General features: G+C 37.4%; 4 protein-coding genes and 1 pseudogene across 5 annotated transcripts; 1 reads left to right on the top strand and 4 right to left on the bottom strand.

Moving 5' to 3' along the window:
* The first annotated feature begins 97 nt into the window (after window positions 1-97).
* LOC136283067 (uncharacterized) lies at window positions 98-12,288 on the top strand. Of its 2 annotated transcripts, XR_010718536.1 has the most exons (5): window positions 98-232; window positions 521-656; window positions 972-1,287; window positions 1,777-2,917; window positions 12,126-12,288. XR_010718536.1 is itself a non-coding variant. In XM_066171252.1 (4 exons), the coding sequence occupies exons 2-4, from the start codon at window positions 549-551 to the stop codon at window positions 2,178-2,180; spliced, it is 828 nt and encodes a 275-aa protein (XP_066027349.1). In that variant the 5' UTR covers window positions 98-232; window positions 521-548; the 3' UTR covers window positions 2,181-3,345. The 2 variants fall into 2 exon arrangements, 1 of the variants encoding a protein (XP_066027349.1); XM_066171252.1 differs by lacking the exon at window positions 12,126-12,288 and having other exon boundaries at window positions 1,777-3,345.
* Window positions 3,886-4,824, bottom strand: LOC131787917 (pyroglutamylated RF-amide peptide receptor-like). The gene has a single exon (XM_059104992.2). It carries the CDS (start codon window positions 4,822-4,824, stop codon window positions 3,886-3,888), a length of 939 nt encoding a protein of 312 aa, XP_058960975.2.
* Window positions 8,446-10,805, bottom strand: LOC136282844 (VPS35 endosomal protein-sorting factor-like). The gene is made up of 9 exons (XM_066170790.1): window positions 10,798-10,805; window positions 10,474-10,557; window positions 10,288-10,351; window positions 9,978-10,076; window positions 9,615-9,692; window positions 9,417-9,531; window positions 9,125-9,232; window positions 8,797-8,879; window positions 8,446-8,481 (listed from the first exon to the last, which is right to left on the bottom strand). Exons 1-9 carry the CDS (start codon window positions 10,803-10,805, stop codon window positions 8,446-8,448), a joined length of 675 nt encoding a protein of 224 aa, XP_066026887.1.
* A 1,596-nt stretch (window positions 12,289-13,884) lies between the features above and the next one.
* LOC136283155 (pyroglutamylated RF-amide peptide receptor-like) lies at window positions 13,885-14,985 on the bottom strand. Its single transcript, XM_066171509.1, has one exon. The coding sequence runs from the start codon at window positions 14,983-14,985 to the stop codon at window positions 14,047-14,049; it is 939 nt and encodes a 312-aa protein (XP_066027606.1). The 3' UTR covers window positions 13,885-14,046.
* Window positions 14,986-15,651: 666 nt separating this feature from the next.
* Window positions 15,652-17,151, bottom strand: LOC136282843 (uncharacterized; annotated as a pseudogene).
* Window positions 17,152-17,320: the final 169 nt, after the last annotated feature.

The raw sequence follows: 17,320 nt of genomic DNA, 5'->3' as shown, positions 1-17,320 counted from the left end.
ATGTTTAGAACAAATAAGGTTTAGTGGGTACTTTAATGGTTAAAAATATAAAATCCAAGAACTCAAATGCAGGATATGATATACACATTTACCAAATGTCCATCGATTTATCCTTCCACCTTCTCATTTACAGTCCCCCGCCTACCAAACACCTTCATAAATAACTCGTCCCCAAGCCTGAGGGGTTTTTGTTGTGGCTGATACTCGACAAGCTTTGAAATAACAGAAAGTGGTAAGTGTGCAAAAAAGGCTTATGATTTTATAAACTCAGCTTAGCCATTTTCAGTTCATTTTTCTCGTTGCTCAGTTATAGCAAGCTGTAGTTCTACCAATTTATGATAAGTATCCATTCAAATTGTTTCGAAAACGAAACCATGAATGTATTCTCCTGCAATAACACCAAATTTTCTTGACTAATGTACAAAACCACCTCACCCATTTCATCTTAGCTTAGCCATGACAAACCCCATTCATTAAATTTGTCATGTATTTGAGATTTGTTTTGTTTGTCCTTACTCAGCCGGAGTGATTCTGTGAGACAAGAAAAGATGACTAGTAATTTGCCCTCCCTTCCCTCAGAAGTAATTGAAAAGATAGTTGCTTTCTTGCCGCTGCCAGACGTCTGTATCTGTATGTTGGTATGCAAAGAATGGAAAGTGAGTAAAGACTGTCCATATGAAAACTTTTGGTTTTAAAAGTCTCCATGGCAATTATTAAGATGTGACAAAAATTTGACATAAGTTTTCAAAATCCCAACAGGCAAGTAATCTCTCTATGGGATACATTTGTCTCTTGTTCTGTAATAATAGCAGAAGATCTTACTATCTTATTTTAAACTTCTTTGATGTACCTCTTCAAATCATCTATGAACTGTGTCAAAAGAAATAACAAAACAATTACTACTCACTTAAAATTAAAGACTAGCCAAAATAGTCATGAATTTTTTTTGTGTTTTATTTTTTATACATCAGGAAATGTTTTCATCAGAGCAGTTTAGTAAAAATTATGTGCTCAACCATTACAATTTTGATGATGAAGAACAACCTAGTGGACATCTTTATGCGTGGTCTGACCCAGAGGAATGGTTTCATTACTGGGATGACAATGAAGATAATTCCAATGTGTGGGTGTTTTCTAATCCTCCAAAGCGCTGGAAATGTGGCATTGTTCATTTAGCAAGTTACTCACTTGTCTCAGATAAACAGCTAAAGTATAAAAGTTTCCTCCGGGCTGTGCACATTTTGAGCAGAATAAAGAAGGCTGCAGAGGAGCTTGGACTGGATTGTGGTAAGTAAGACTAGGAGGAATCAGGGTTCATTTCCAAGTGCATGCCCCAAATATTCCAAGATTAAATTTAAAAAAAACAAATCACGACAACTATACTTAGTGATTGGCTGTAACCTTTTCACTCCTAAGAGCTTAAAGTTGATTTTCCTTGCTAATGGGTACATTTCTTTGTTATCTGGTTCTGAGTCAAGAGTATTTCCCTAGTCAACAATCTTCTCAGTTTATTCTCATTGCCTACCAGTTTACAATGTATTAAAAAAGGTAAGGATAATTTATATGGTGGATACTCTTAGTGTCAAAGGTTTAAAAACTTGTGTCCCTTTCATTTGTAAATATCACACCATTTGTGATTTTTTTATTGTGGATCTTTTCTTGCTGAAGTGTTAGTCAAATTGTTATGGCTGCTTTGCTTTTTGTTTTAACTTTTTCTTTATAGAAAATGAGCAGTAAAGTTGTCTTATTCAATAAGGTATGTTTTTTCTGTAATAGGTGCTTGGGCAAATGAAGGCTCTGGATTGATAGAAACATGCTTATTTCCTTGGGATAAAGATTCCCTCCCCACAGCTACAGATATAATTTCACTTTATGGTTTCAATCCTGAGATGCAAGAGAACCCACTGGTGAGGGGTGAAGGTGAAGACAAGGATAGTGGTGATGAAAGTAGTGATGATGAGGAAGAGGGAGGCTGTGTTCGTTGGAAGTCTTTGAGTACATCATATGATGTTGATGTGAAGAAAGCTCATGCTTTCTTTGACTGGATGAAGGAAATTTTTTCCCCTTATATTCAAATTGGTATAGGTTGTGATGCAATGAATCCAGTTCCTTGTTTCATTTTGGCAAAACTTGCTCCAGGTTGGGTGGGGGGTATACTTTCTTCATTGGCTTTGACTTAGTCTAGTTTGTGCATGTATTATTCATTAAATTGAAAGAATGACATTGTGAATTAGATAATTAATTTAATTAATTTAATGCAAAAATACTTCCCACTGAGAGAAGTTACAACTAGAGTTAATCCTCACTAACAGACAGAGACTAATGTATTGAGGAAGCAAAATACACTACACTGCAAATAAATACTAAATAAACACATTATACTATAACAAAAAAGACATATGCACATTATACAGTTACTGGAAATACATAAATCTATACTTTACCCCAATGCATTCATATTTAATCTAAGTGAATCATATGCAATTTCTAGGGGGGGAGAGGGGGGTACGATTATATTATAGAAAATCATGAGACCATGAGCACTTTACCAAATAGGTTCTACATGTTGTTAAAGTTGTTTCATTGAATAAATATTGAGAAAAGATTATTTCTGAAGCTAACAAAATTTTGTGGGCTAGATGAGTCAAAACGCTAAAGGCAAAAGGCAGATAACATAATCAGGATAACCACATGAGGTGATGTACCATATGAGGTAAATATTCTACGTCTAACTTCACAAACTAAAATATTTAAAATGAGGAAATCCATTGGGCCCCAGTTTCTCTTAGTGTTTTAATTGTGTTTGTTAAAAATCAACCAGGAGCTGCCTTTCCCTACCATAGGTTCATTCTGAAACTCAAAAGTAAATATTTAGGCCTCTCAAAAAGCAACCAGGAGCTACATTTCCCTACTACAGGTTCATTCTGAACTCAAAAGTAAATATTTAGGCCTCTCTAGGTTTAAAGTAGACTTTTTTTTTAGTTAGACAAATCTTATTTAAAAATTGCTGGTGATAAATGTAGTAAAAACTAGATTTTGATACATTAAAATATTTAGATATTCCCTTGAAATCTTAGATGGAAACCATCCAAATGTTGATTAAATAAAATATACCTGTTATAGATTTTGCACAGAGTGCAACAGTGCCCATATTTCCATAATCTTAATAGTTAGGTTTATTTTTGTGTAGTCTTGCTGTCAGGGTTAGAAAGCTGTCAGCTCCTGAATTATTTTGGGCAAAATTTGACCAATCTCCTGTGAGATTGGGGATTGACCACTGGTGTCAGAAGTGATTTAAAGTCTAACGACATGTCAATTTGATTGATGTTTTGTGGAATTTAGATCAATATTTTGCAAAATAAAAGCTTCTTTCCTCTTTAGTTTATACATTAAGTCTTTTATGATTGTGTAGTGTTGACAATCTCTACATTTTATGAAATCACATATACCGTTGCAAGCCGCAGAAAAGGTGCTGCTTTTTCTTGCGTAACATGGATTATCATGGCTCTCCAAGCATCACTTTTACGGCTCCATAGTGTAATATAAAAAGTATAGTTTTCAATACTTTTTATCTTACAGCGCAAGCTTTCACTTTACGGTAAAAGTAGTACTCCCTGCGCGCAAAGCGGAGGCCCATTACCTCGGAAATATGGCAACTCAGCAAGCTATGAAAGTAGGTTGTAACGCGTGACTACCGTAAGTCAGTCCGAACTAAAAACCGAATTTTTTAGCGCGGGAACTTGTATTGTGGGAAATTCGGACAAAAAGAGGCAGTGAAAACAAATAAACCTATTAATCACTTCAGGTAAGGCTAAATTTGTAAATATTGAAGCGAACTTGTTAACGAACAAGAACGTGGGGAAAAAACTCGCCCAATCGCATTTCTCAGGGTTGTGAAATTTTTCTCTCGACGGTATAGTCAGCAATTGATACTTTATTCGTCGGTAACCAGCAGCAAATATACATTCGCAACTCCTGCCTGAATCTTTGACTTTGAAGAGTGTAAATGATCGGATTCAAACACGAGCTTAAACCAACAGGTATCACACAGGCGTGGTAAATAATGGACCCATATTCCACCAAGCCAGGAACGTGATAGGCAAGCAAGTATGAAGTCACATCAGGAAGCCAACACAATGCGTGAAGCACCGTCACTGTTACTGCAATTTTCGTGATTCGCTTGCGTGATTTGATTACGACTAATGAAGTGCCCGAAATTATAGATGGGCCCCAAAGAGTTTTCACAGTCTTGGCGTATAGAACAGCCATCAGTACAAGAGGAACTGAAAAGTCCACAACGAAGGTAAAGACGGTGTAAATCTTGCCATATACAAGTTTAGACCAGTTTTCAAAGCATGATGAATGATTTTTGTCATAAATCATTACGGTCATTGGAGGAATCTCGGAAAGAATGGCAAAAATCCAACCACATACAATAACCATTATTAGTTTTCTCTTTGATAATTTTCGTGCAATGTTGCCAGTTCGAGTGGCATAGAAGCGTTCGATGGCGATCACAACATGCATGACAGTAGCAGTACACCCTCCAACCCACATAGTGAACCCCCCGGTAAACAGCTTACAAAGCAAGGTTCCAGCCCATCCATCAGGGTGGGTATATACAGGACGAAGCACATATTGAGGGATCAGAGATGTTGCCACCAGAATGTCGGCCAGTGCTAAGTTGAGGAAAAGGTAGTTGATTGAAGTCTTGAACTTCGAGCGAATCAAAGCAAGTACTACTAGCAAGTTTGGAATCAAATTTAAGATCATTAAAAGAAAGAAAACCCCCGACAAAATATTTTGCGTCCTATCATTTACCATCGTGGCTCAGTTAAACGAAAGTCTTGTTTTTCTGTAGAGAGAAATATATGATTAGTTCTGGGTAAAGGATTGGAAAATCTGTGCAGCGCTCATGTTTAAAGGGGAAAATTAGACTGAGTTTTTTTTCGGATCAGCTGAAAACGATTCCATCGAAAAACTTCTGTTGTGTCTGTCAAATTGAAGCGAACGATTTACGACATTTGACACTTAATATGTCCACGCTCTTCCGCTGGCGAAACAAAAAATTTGATGGTAAACCTTACCTTCTCGATCAGTGATTGCAGTTGAAAGATAATTTTGATTTCTTTCCTGCCGTGTTAAAGATGAAACAATTTGAGAAATAATCCCAATCAGCTCGTAAGCCTCCAATATATTATTCAATTACTAAAAAGTTAATGTACAGGACAGGTGTTCAAACAAAAGGCTGTCTTAATTCATCAAACGCAAAGTAAATCTTTTTAGATAAGGAATGAGTAATGAAATAAAGATATGGCAAGCAAATTTTGTGGACATTTTAAAATTAGCGATGAAGCTACGTCAGTTTTGGATCAAATTTTCAAGTTTTTTTTTTATTCATTACATCATCATATTACATTTCTCAAATTATTCACAAATATTGTTCTGTTTAATTTTTGAAAAATAAAAATTGGAAAAAGAAACTTAGCGCTTGCATCTGTTAAAGGAGAGAGGTGTGAAATAAATGTTTGGGCGGTCGTGTACCATCCTGTGACTCCCTTACCCTACGAGCGAGTCTTAGATCACACTCATTAAAAACCAACCTGACATATTACAGAACGCAAGTTGCCAATTAACACTTTCACGACTAGAAACGTTGCGTGTGATTTAAGCCTTATATACTATGTAAGTATCATGAGTGTATTATCATAGAAGATCATTCGCAAGTGCATTTCATCGTTCACTTACTCCACCAATATTTTAAACGCGTTTGAATAAAAGCGAACGGTTTGATCCATCAATGCATTTAAAAAATGAAGTTACAAGTTTTCTATAAACCATTGTCTCTATACAGCATGGCATTGGTGCACTAGTAACAAGGCTAAGCTAAATCAAGCAGAGGCTCTTTTTATCAATTCTTACCCTTTTAGGACTGGTACAAATGCGTATCTTGGCATGATTGCCGGTTACGGTGTTATCTAGGGACTAATTAAACTATTAATGAACAGAACATGTTAGGACCCCGTGGCGGGTCTTTCGTTTGATAACCGTCGCTTCCAATGCATAGTTCAAACCACCCCATCGGCTTCACAGCTTTGACACCTATCGTAGCTAACAGAGCATTTGATTTGATTTTGCTCGAGTAGTTGTTTCCCCCGCAAATTTCGGAAATTAATCAACCGAACCAAGTTATTATTAATCAACCTCTTTCAAGTGACAGCACTTCATAAAACCATAAAAAAATTAACTATATCAATATCGTTTTCTCTACAGGAAGTCATTCAAAAATGCGCACTTAAAGAAACTTGACAGGGCTTGAGTTTTTCATTTCCAGACCGGTAAAGAGATTATAAAAACACAAACAACTAAGAGTGTCTTTGAAAAACACAGAGCTGTCCCTGGGCGTTGAAGAGCGACTAGAGATATTACGATGAGTGCGACCTTCTATTAATGAAACAATGGGCAAATCGGAAATGTGATGTAAAAAAACGCAATAGCCATCGTCATTTCAATACGAGATTCTGCAAGAATGGGGTATGGTGGAGGAACAAACAAGTTACCTCCACAGTAGCCACAGTTTTATCACTTTTCAATCAGAAAGGTACCTATCTGGTTATTGTTACCAAATACAATCGTGCTCTATTTTTACAGTCATTAACAGGACCATGCAGCTTCCAGAGTATACATCTTTTCTAAGTAATTCCTTTGAGGATTACCGACTACAACTTCTCTCTGAAGTCATACACTCTTCAAAGAAATTGTTTAAGTCTCCATTGTTTGAACACACTTATGCTCAAAGAGTCGCTTTTAGGAGAAAGTGATTCCGCGGGAATACAGCGCGGTATTTTTTCTTGTAAGTCAAAGTCAATAAAAGCGTCCTACACTATGGAATACTCGAGGATTTTACATAAATCCCTGTTGTATCTACAGATCCCCTCTATGCGGACGAGATAGAATTGTTTTTTTAATAATCTGTTAATGAGGCTGTAATCAACTCTCTAAAATAACGCCGTAATTTCTTCTGAGTAATTACACTTTTAGTCATGGAATGAAACCGTTGCATAGGACGTAGGAACATTTAAATTTTTGTTTGTAGGTTCATTTTCTGTGCAATGGCCGCATATTCCTTGTGTCCCGAGGAACCTTTCTGTTTGACGTACTCAAGTGTGCGCATCTGTTGAAGTAACAAAAACAAAGAAATTAACAAGGCCATGAAGATTTCCACACATTGCCGATGGTCATTTGGGGGTTTGCGAAGATTACTAGGGATTACCGAGGTTTTTAAACGGAAAAGTAATTGTACTTTCGTCCATCGACCTAAATGACAGACTAGGAAATGAATTTTTCTTGGACGTAACATGTTATTCATCAAGTTAAATCTACGCGTGGATGCAGCGATCATCTAATTTTTGCTCTAACACTTTTATGGCGCGTTGCACTAACGGCTGCGGTCAGCGGTCATAGTAAGCAACTGTGTCCGCTGGTCTATGAGCTCGAAGTCTCTTTTAGTTATCATGTGTAGTTAGAGTTCTGATAGTATTTGTACTTACTGTGTATTTTGTGTTCCCATAGCCATGTTTCTGAGCGAGATTCCACAAGTTAAGGGCCAGTGTAGCTAACTGAGGTTGTGAAAGATCAGCATGACACAACAGCCTTGAAAACAATACAAAAAAATTGTCCAGTGAAGTATTCTAATGAAAAAGATTTATATCTTGTTGAACAACACTGACATCCAAAATAGCTCAAAATATTTTTAACCCAACAAGAAAGCATCGCATTTCTTTTGATAGTAAACATGGACAAATTCAAAGCGTTTTCCATCGCTACCTCAGAATAGACGAAAAACATACGGTATTTATAAAAGTTTTTTTTTCTGGTTTCAAAATTGTGCTTCTCCTGTCAATAGGTGCACCATGAAAGAGACCTCTAAGATCCACTGCGACGAAGTAAAAAGAAACATACAAATTATCTTATAAAATTAACTTAACTCGCTTTCTTTACGGTAAAGTGGAAAATGTTTTTCAACAAGCAACAACTCTTCCTTGTACTTTCAAATTCCTTGTTATCAAACCAAGATATTGTTTCATGCTGAAAGAGAAAACGGGTGGAAATAGAGACGTTTAGTTTAGGAACTTAATAACCTACCTTTATCAACATGATAAATGAAATATTTCTGCAAAGTGAGATGAAAATTTCAGCCATACTTCTTTTCTATGAATGAATGTTTGCAAGGAAAAAGGAATAAAAGCCTTTTACGAACAAATCGCGCGAGACTCGCGTGTATGCTCGTGAAGTTCACGTGAACTCGAACGATCATACAGATACAATAACACACAAACCCACCTGACTCATGGCGGAGAGAAGGCAAACGGCATTTAGGTAAATACTCATTTTGGCGCCGCTGTTTATTTCCCAAGTGTACTCTTGTACAACATTAAGCAGGTCTCAAACAAGATGCATAGCGCCTTGATCTGGCGAGTCCTGAAAAAAAATAATAAAATAAAAAAAGTGCACTCTGTAACAGAGCAATGATAAGGTGACAAAGGTAATACGGGACTGTATTGGTTTTGCCTCATTTCGAACTGTGATTGGTCTAGAAAAGTCACGTCATCTATTCACCCAATCAGATGCAAGCCTAAAATAATGGCGACTTGGTGATTGGCGTTTCCCGCGCTTCTCTTAATTTTTCATTGGTTCCTAGTTACATTTACCGATTGTAATGACTACACTTTGGTGCACTCACTCACAGTTATCATTACCAACAAGAGCTGCAGTCATTATATCGTACAAACGTACCGGTACTACCAACAACGTGGAGAAAAAGTTGTTCATGTAGGCAAGAAGGTATGGCTCCGACGATTTCACCTTGTAGTCAATTTCTAGAAAAACAATGAAGAAAACACACAAACATCACAGTTTTACGCTTGTTTGATCTCTTATTTCGGAATAATTCGACTTACATCCCTCTGACTTTTCTACGCTAAATATAAATATACAGGTGTTGTATTCGGGAGAAAGGATCTACAAGAACTACATACGGAACATAACCCTAAGCAATAATGTTATTTGTAGTTTTTTTTGTTTCCTTGTTTAATTGTTACTTTCTCATTCAGTATATTCTTACTTGGAGCGCGCACAAGGTAGATGGTTTGTTGTTCTGAATCAGTGATCTTACCAATCGTTCGTGGCACTTCAGCAACAAGACTAATCGCCGCTCTGAAAAATGCATCCGCTGAAACGTCAAATACAAATGGCGTTACATCGTTTGGTTGTACAACGTTTCATGTTAATCAACAACAATTTTCTGTGACCCAAGAAACGACTAAAACCATCGCTAAGAAGTATTGACTTCAAGTTGAGTTTAACGGTTGCTGTCTAACCAGATGCGCATGCCTATCCCATAGAGATCTGCTGACCTTGACTGAGGGCTTGATTTGCCATGGCAACCTGTCCTGACAGGAGGTAGAGCTTGAGGCGAGAGAAAACGTCATCTATGGAGGGGATGGTAATGAAACAATAGGCAACACAAGCCTGTAGGAGACAGGGCAGAACAATGTTTAGTCAAATTATTGTAAGCACTGAGAGATAAAATCAAGCAAATCCTCTCCTCTTACTCTGATGAAGGACGCAGTCTTTCGAGTGTGGTTCCCTTTGACTACTTCTCGAGTTTTCACGGCGAGAAGATTAACACTCTGTTAACAAAGGCAAAAGGTACAAGAGCACCGTTATGACTACAGTAAACGATTGGGTGTGTCTATGACGCACGTGTGTCCTGGCAGGTCTGATTTCATGAACTTCTGTGACCCTAAAAGTGTCTCCAATCAAATACAAAACTTAAACCGAATCTAAAACCAAGCAGTTCGTTTTTTGTATTTTTGAGCTCCATCGATATTTTCCTTTGCTATTAGCCGTTGTGGATATTTTAGTTTTTCCTTGTGGACAATCGTCGACGCGCGCTCAAAGTAAGATTTGATCACCTTCACGAGCATCACAAGAACAGCTTCTAGACTGGAGAAAGAGGAACGTGCATCCACAAAAGAATCCAGTTGCCTCTCAAAATCACGGCCAAAGTCAATCTGAAACGGTAAGTAAACTACTCAAGATCAAATGACTTTGGAATTGAAGATAAATTCTTAAGATACACTTCTCATAGCAAAATTTCAGATATTTTTCTTATAAAAGACAAGACTCTTCGTGTCCTATCAGAGCTTCAATATCGGCTTCTAGACACAAATGAAAACAAATTGGTGTAAATCATTGAAAAGAACTACAATCCAAGATTCCTACCTTACGTAGGAATCCTGTGATCAGATGACCAATGACTCTCCTCTCGTCTATCAAGGTCAATGCACTGATGAAAATTAAGACAAGCATCTCATTAAAAAATTCTATTTTCTTCATCTTCTGCGATAGAAGAATAATTTTTTTTTTACCTAGAATAACTACTGTGATGACAAACCGTTGGGCACTTACTTTACAGAGTCGTGCATCGTTTTAAAAACATACATCAAAGAGTTCACAACCACCGGGTCGTAGGTCGTAGGTTCTTCTTGGTATCTGTTAAGGTGACCATAGTTTTTTTAATGCTCACATGTTAAATTAAAGTTATGCAAACAATTTGGTTTACCTTGTTGAACAGGCGTAATTCTTTGGCGATTTTCAGTCGAGCGGTGATAAGCACGACGGAAATGCGAGAACAACCGAGGCAAACGCAAAGGGCGAATCACTCCAGAAAAAACAACAACGATCAGAGGTTTAACGAATAGCAAAATTAGATTTGTTGCTGCAGACACTCACATTAGCATGCCTTTAAAAAAAGCCACTCATTTACCAAAAGCTTCCACAATCAGTTTGCAAACATCCACTCTGATTAATTCTTTTTGAAACATGTCCAAGAAAGGAAGAAATTTATCCTGGAGAAAAAAGATACACACATAGAAAACCGATTTAAGTAATTCTACGCGAAAGATATCTTTGTTTTGTTGGAAGAGAAACTAAATCAAACGTTCAGAAGTGAACTTACCATTGATACAAGAACAGAGAAGTCGTGCATGTGGTCTAGTACTTTGGAAATAATCGACTGAAGCTGTTGGAAACAGAGATAACGTTTATCATTATTATTATTATTATTATTATTATTATTTATATTTATTTTGCCATCTTGAAACTATTAATACTCCATTTTCAGTTTGGAGAAAATACCGGGAAGCCCAGAGAAACATGGGACTCGTTGAGTACGGGCTTCCATAACTAGTAGTGTATATTACTTACAATAAAAAAGCGACAGCGGAGAAATAGGAAAAACGATATGATGAAAATAGCTAACCAAACAAAAACAGAGTAAAGCAAAACAATAAAAGGAAAAAAATGAATCAAGGCAAAGTAGAATCTAATAAAAGAACGTATTTTGAAATTTTTATTAAGCTTGGCTCTGACCTAGTCTAGTTTATGCATGTATTATTCATTAAATTGAAAGAATAACATTGTGAATTTAGATAATTAATTTAATTAATTTAATGCAAAAAATACTTCCCACTGAGAGACATTACAGCTAGAGTTAATCCTCACTAACAGACAAAGACTAATGTGTTGAGGAAGCAAAATACACTACACTGCAAATAAATACTAAATAAACACATTGTACTATAACAAAAAAGACATATGCACATCGTGCAGTAACTGGAAATACATAAATCTATACTTTACCACAATGCATTCATATTTAAATGAAGTGAATCACAAAAAAAGGGTGGGTTTAAGTAGCTCACATGCAATTTCCGGGGTGTACGATTGTATCATAGAAAATCATATGAGACCATGAGCACTTTACCAAATAGGTTCTACATGTTGTTAAAGTTGTTTCATTGAATAAATATTGAGAAAAGATTCAAGTTCTGAAGCTAACAAAATTTGTGGGCTAGATGAGTCAAAATGCTAAAGGCAAAAGGCAGATAACATGATCAGGATAACCACATGAGGTGATGTACCACATGAGGTAAATATTCTACGTCTAACTTCACAAACTAAAATATTTAAAATAAGGAAATCCATTGGGTCCCAGTTTCTCTTAGTGTTTTAAATGTGTTTGTTAAAAAGCAACCAGGAGCTGCCTTTCCCTACCATAGGTTCATTCTGAAACTCAAAAGTAAATATTTAGGCCTCTCAAAAAGCAACCAGGAGCTACATTTCCCTAATACAGGTTCATTCTGAACTCAAAAGTAAATATTTAGGCCTCTCTAGGTTTAAAGTAGACTTTTTTTTTAGTTAGACAAATCTTATTTAAAAATTGCTGGTGATAAATGTAGTAAAAACTAGATTTTGATACATTAAAATATTTAGATATTCCCTTGAAATCTTAGATGGAAACCATCCAAATGTTGATTAAATAAAATATACCTGTCATAGATTTTGCACAGGATGCAACAGTGCCCATATTTCCATAATCTTAATAGTTAGGTTTATTTTTGTGTAGTCTTGCTGTCAGGGTTAGAAAGCTGTCAGCTCCTGAATTATTTTGGGAATTTTGGGCAAAATTTGACCAATCTCCTGTCAGATTGGGGATTGACCACTGGTTTCAGAAGTGATTTAAAGGCTATGATTGTGTAGTGTTGACAATCTCTACATTTTATGAAATCACATATACCGTTGCACGCCACAGAAAAGTTGCTGCTTTTTCTTGCATCACATGGATTATCATGGCTCTCCCAGCATCACGTTTATGGCTCTATAGTGTAATATGAAAGGTATAGTTTTCATTACTTTTTATTTTACAGCGCAAGCTTTCACTTTACAGTAAAAGCGGTACCCCCTGCGTGGAAAGCGGAGGCCCATTACCTCGGAAGTATGGCAACTTAGCAGGCTCTGAAACTTGGTTGTTACGCGTGATTACAGTAAATCTGTCCGTACGAAAAACCGGATTTTTCAGCGCTGGAAGCTGGATTTTGGGCAGTTCGGATAAAAAAAAGCAGTGAAAACAAATAAACCCATCAATCACTTCTGTGACGATAGGTTTTCGCGCAAAACTGAACTCTAGCGGAAGACACAACAACAATAGGGAAAAAATAGCTCAGTAGAGACAACTCGGCAGCGAGAACGGAAACTCGTCACGATTTTCTAGTACACGACGATCCACTTCAAGCGAGCTTTTACGGAAGTCAAGGATAAGACAGCGTTTTGGTTCCACAGTAGACTTTATTACTAGATCAGGCCAACAACTGACATGACCTCTAGCGTACACAACTTTGTAATCAAAGTTATCGGCACGCAGTCGTTTATGTAATCGAAAAAGCTTTACAATGTACTTGCTTAAGTATGAACTGGTGTGAGGTTCTATTGTTCACTAAATTTACAATATTTGACTAAGGAAACAAAAGAAGCGGAAAAGGAAGTAAAACGATTTCTACTTAAATATTCCCATCTGTTTCTACGACGGGAATATTTCAAAATTAAGAGAGCGGATACAATAGACTCTAGGCTATTAACAATAGGAAACTTCGGTGAGAATTCACAGCCCTGATATTGAAAATATACCTATCTTACAGTAGAGCAGCTTAGAAAATAAAAATGAAAAAGCAATTAAAAATTTCAGCTTATCTATGCGAGGTTAGTGTGGGAATTTATCGCAAGAAAGGCAATTGAAATTACGAGCACAAACTCAGCTGCCAACTACCTTGAGAACCAATTTTTCCAGAGAGACCATTAACACTTATATTTACCTAACATTTCACTAGTAATGGTCAACAAAAGCACTGACATGCGGTTGTACAATGAAAGCAAGCAACAAAGCAAAAATCTCTTAGCCCACTATCCAAAAACTACTGTGGCTTTTAATTTATGTTTTGACTTACTTAGACTGAAGAACTTGAATGGACTCGAATAAATTGAAAATGGTTAAATATGAAAAGTTTTACGCGTAAACATGTTCCAAACAACCACACAGAAAAATCAGTAAAGTTGGCTACTTCAGTAAAAGGCGAACTTCATACAAATAAAAGCGAAGTCGTTGACGAGTAAGGAGGGAAAAAAAATCTCGCCCTATCGCGTTTCTCAGGGTTTTCGAATTTTTCCCTCAACGGTGTAATCAGCAATTGATACTTTATTCGTCGGTAACCAGCGGCAAACAAACATTCGCAACTCCTGCCTGAATCTTTGACTCTGAAGAGTGTAAACGATCGGATTCAAACACGAGCTTAATCCAACAGGTATCACGCACGCGTAGTAAATGATGGACCCATATTCCACCAAGCAAGGAACGTGATATGCAAGCAAGTATGAAGTCACACTAGGAAACCAACACAATGTGTGAAGCACCGTCACTGTTACTGCAATTTTCGTGATTCGCTTGCGTGATTTGATTACGGCTAATGAAGTGCCCGAAGTTATAGATGGCCCCCAAAGTGTTTTCACAGTCTTGGCGTAAAGAACAGCCATCAGTACAAGAGGAACTGAAAAGTCCACAACAAAGGTAAAGACGGTGTAAATTTTGCCATATACAAGATTAGACCAGTTTTCAAAGCACGATGATTGATTTTTGTCATAGATCATTGCGATCATTGAAGGAATCTCGGAAAGAATGGCAAAAATCCAACCACATAAAATAACCGTTATCAGTTTTCTCTTTGATAATTTTCGTGCAATATTGCCAGTTCGAGTGGCATAGAAGCGTTCGATGGCGATCACAACATGCATGACAGTAGCAGTACACCCTCCAACCCACATAGTGAACCCCCCGGTAAACAGCTTACAAAGCAAGGTTCCAGCCCATCCATCAGGGTGGGTATATACAGGACGAAGCACATATTGAGGGATCAGAGATGTTGCCACCAGAATGTCGGCTAGTGCTAAGTTGAGGAAAAGGTAGTTGATTGAAGTCTTGAACTTCGAGTGAATCAAAGTAAGTACCACCAGCAAGTTTGGAATTAAATTTAAGATCGTTAAAAGAAAGAAAATCCCCGACAAAATATTTTGCGTTCTGTCATTTACCATCGTGGCTCGGTTCAACGAAAGTCTTGTTTTCTGCGGAGAGAAATATAAGATTAGTCCTAGATAAAAGATTGACTGAATATCTGTGCTGCGCTCACGTTTTAAGGGGAAAATTAGACTGAATTTTTGTTCGGAACAACTGAAAACAATTTCATCGAATAACGTCTGCTGTGTCTGTCAAATTGAAGCGAACGATTTACAACATTTGAAACTGAATATGTCCACGCTCTTCCGCTGGCGAAACAAAAAGTTTGATAGTAAACCTTACCTTCTCTGGCAATCAGTGATTGCAGTTATGACATTTTTCTTTTCTGCCGAAGACGAAACGATTTGAGACAATAATACAAATCAACTGGTAAGCCTCCAATAAATAATTCAATTACTAAAAAGTTAATTAACAGGACAGGTGTTAAAACAAATAGCTGTCGTAATTCATCAAACGCAAAGTAAATCTTAGTAATTAAAGGTTTTGTTTTCACTAGGACAATTTTAGCATCAATTTCAGTGGGATCATTAACCTCCAGGCAAATATTGTGCAGTATGCAACAGGCAATAATTGTAGAGGACACTTTCTCCACTGATTCATCCAGCTTATTCAGTAGGCACCTTCACCTCCCCTTCAACAGTCCAAATGCCTGCTCCACAACCACTCTTGCACTGCTCACTTATTTATTGAAATCTCGTAAGTTTATAAGCTGGGTCAGCAACAACGAGTGGTTTTACTTGGGTGCCACCTATCCTACGCGTTGGGGAATGCAAGATGTCGCCGTTTTCTATTGAAGGTAGTAGTGAGCTCATTCGTAGCACGCGAGCATCGTGAATACTTCCTGCATAGCCATTACTCACATGCAAAAACTTTCCATTAGCATCAGCAACTCCATGCAAAACGACGCTGTGGAAGCTTTTCCGATTAACATACTCGTTTGGGTCTTCTTTGGGCGCCTGATTGGAATATGGGACCCATCAAGTGCGCTTACGATCTGAGGGAAACGGCCAATGTTCAGAAATTCCCGTATGGATTGCCTAGTTTCGGCCTCGGTCTTGGGAAATTTCATAAAATCGTTCGCTCTTCGCAACAAGGCAGTGCAGAATTCGTCCTTTACATTCATAGCAGTGCATCGACCGATTCCAGAGGTTAGCCCGACGGTTTTATATGAATTCCCAGTAGCTAATCTCCAAAGAGCAACGGCAACCCGCTTCTCTACGGAGATAGCTTGGCGAAGAATTGTGTTCTGTCGTACCAGCTCAGGGCTAACGAGTCCACAGATGTGTTCAAAAGTATCTCTGCTCACTCTGAAATGCTCGCAACACAGATGATCCTGGTAACGATTTACAACGAGCTGTTCGAACCAAACCTGTGGCCTTGGATAGACCCACATGGTCCTACGCTTACGGCGATGTATGTTGTTTTGGCGTTGAATTGCCAGGATTACAACATTCTGTCGTATCCTCCGCATCTGCCGAGACATTAATCGCATCCACTGAACGAAACTCCTTCTCTTTCGCAAAAATATAGCCGGCGAGAATCAGTACTAGTGAACTCATTAAAAGCGCTTCCTCTCCCGCCATTTTTTAAAGCTGCGCGGATTTGTAATTTGAATCTTCCGAATTATTAGTGGCTTAAAATTTCCCAGTAAAAAACAGATGTCATGTTTAACAAGCTAATGTCGTTCTGTAAACAAACACCTAGGAAGAATGTTCATCTAGTTAATCGGCCTAGTGAAAACACAGCCAAAGAATAAGTTATAAAATGAAGATATGACAAGCAGATTTAGTGGTCATTTTAAAATTAGCTATAAAGCTATGTCAGTTTTGGATCAAATTTTCTGTTCTTTTCCTTTTTTTTCATTCATTACATCATTGATTTGATTTTGCTCGAGTAACTGTTTCCCCTGCAAATTTCGGAAATTAATCAACCGAACCAAGTTATTATTAATCAACCTCTTTCAAGTGACAGCACTTCATAAAACCATAACTATATCAATATCGTTTTCTCTACAGGAAGTCATTCAAAAATGCGCACTTAAAGAAACTTGACAGGGCTTGAGTTTTTCATTTCCAGACCGGTAAAGAGATTATAAAAACACAAACAACTAAGAGTGTCTTTGAAAAACACAGAGCTAACCCTGGGCGTTGAAAAGCGACTAGAGACATTACTATTCCCTGAGAATATGAGTGCGACCTTCTATTAATGAAACAATGGGCAAATCGGAAATGTGATGTAAAAAAACGCAATAGCCATCGTCATTTCAGTACGAGATTCTGCAAGAATGGGGTAAGGTGGAGGAACAAACAAGTTACCTCCACAGTAGCCGCAGTTTTATCACTTTTCAATCAG

This window comes from Pocillopora verrucosa, chromosome 8 (assembly GCF_036669915.1).
Source record: "Pocillopora verrucosa isolate sample1 chromosome 8, ASM3666991v2, whole genome shotgun sequence".
Taxonomy (NCBI): Eukaryota; Metazoa; Cnidaria; class Anthozoa; order Scleractinia; family Pocilloporidae; genus Pocillopora; species Pocillopora verrucosa.
Note: the sequence above shows the minus strand (reverse complement) of the source record. Positions and strands in the feature narration are given on the sequence as shown.

What these genes read in the sequence shown, in the direction of transcription:
- LOC136283155 (XM_066171509.1), bottom strand. Translation starts at nt 14,985, where the DNA reads ATGGTAAATGACAGAACGCAAAATATTTTGTCGGGGATTTTCTTTCTT.
- LOC136282844 (XM_066170790.1), bottom strand. An exon ending in TCACAGGATTCCTACGTAAG is followed by an intron (nt 10,077 to 10,287) that starts GTAGGAATCTTG and finishes TTACCGTTTCAG; the next exon opens with ATTGACTTTGGCCGTGATTT. An exon ending in AAATCAAGCCCTCAGTCAAG is followed by an intron (nt 9,233 to 9,416) that starts GTCAGCAGATCT and finishes TTGACGTTTCAG; the next exon opens with CGGATGCATTTTTCAGAGCG.
- LOC131787917 (XM_059104992.2), bottom strand. Translation starts at nt 4,824, where the DNA reads ATGGTAAATGATAGGACGCAAAATATTTTGTCGGGGGTTTTCTTTCTT.
- LOC136283067 (XM_066171252.1), top strand. Translation starts at nt 549, where the DNA reads ATGACTAGTAATTTGCCCTCCCTTCCCTCAGAAGTAATTGAAAAGATA. An exon ending in TGGTATGCAAAGAATGGAAA is followed by an intron (nt 657 to 971) that starts GTGAGTAAAGAC and finishes TTTATACATCAG; the next exon opens with GAAATGTTTTCATCAGAGCA. An exon ending in GGAGCTTGGACTGGATTGTG is followed by an intron (nt 1,288 to 1,776) that starts GTAAGTAAGACT and finishes TTTCTGTAATAG; the next exon opens with GTGCTTGGGCAAATGAAGGC.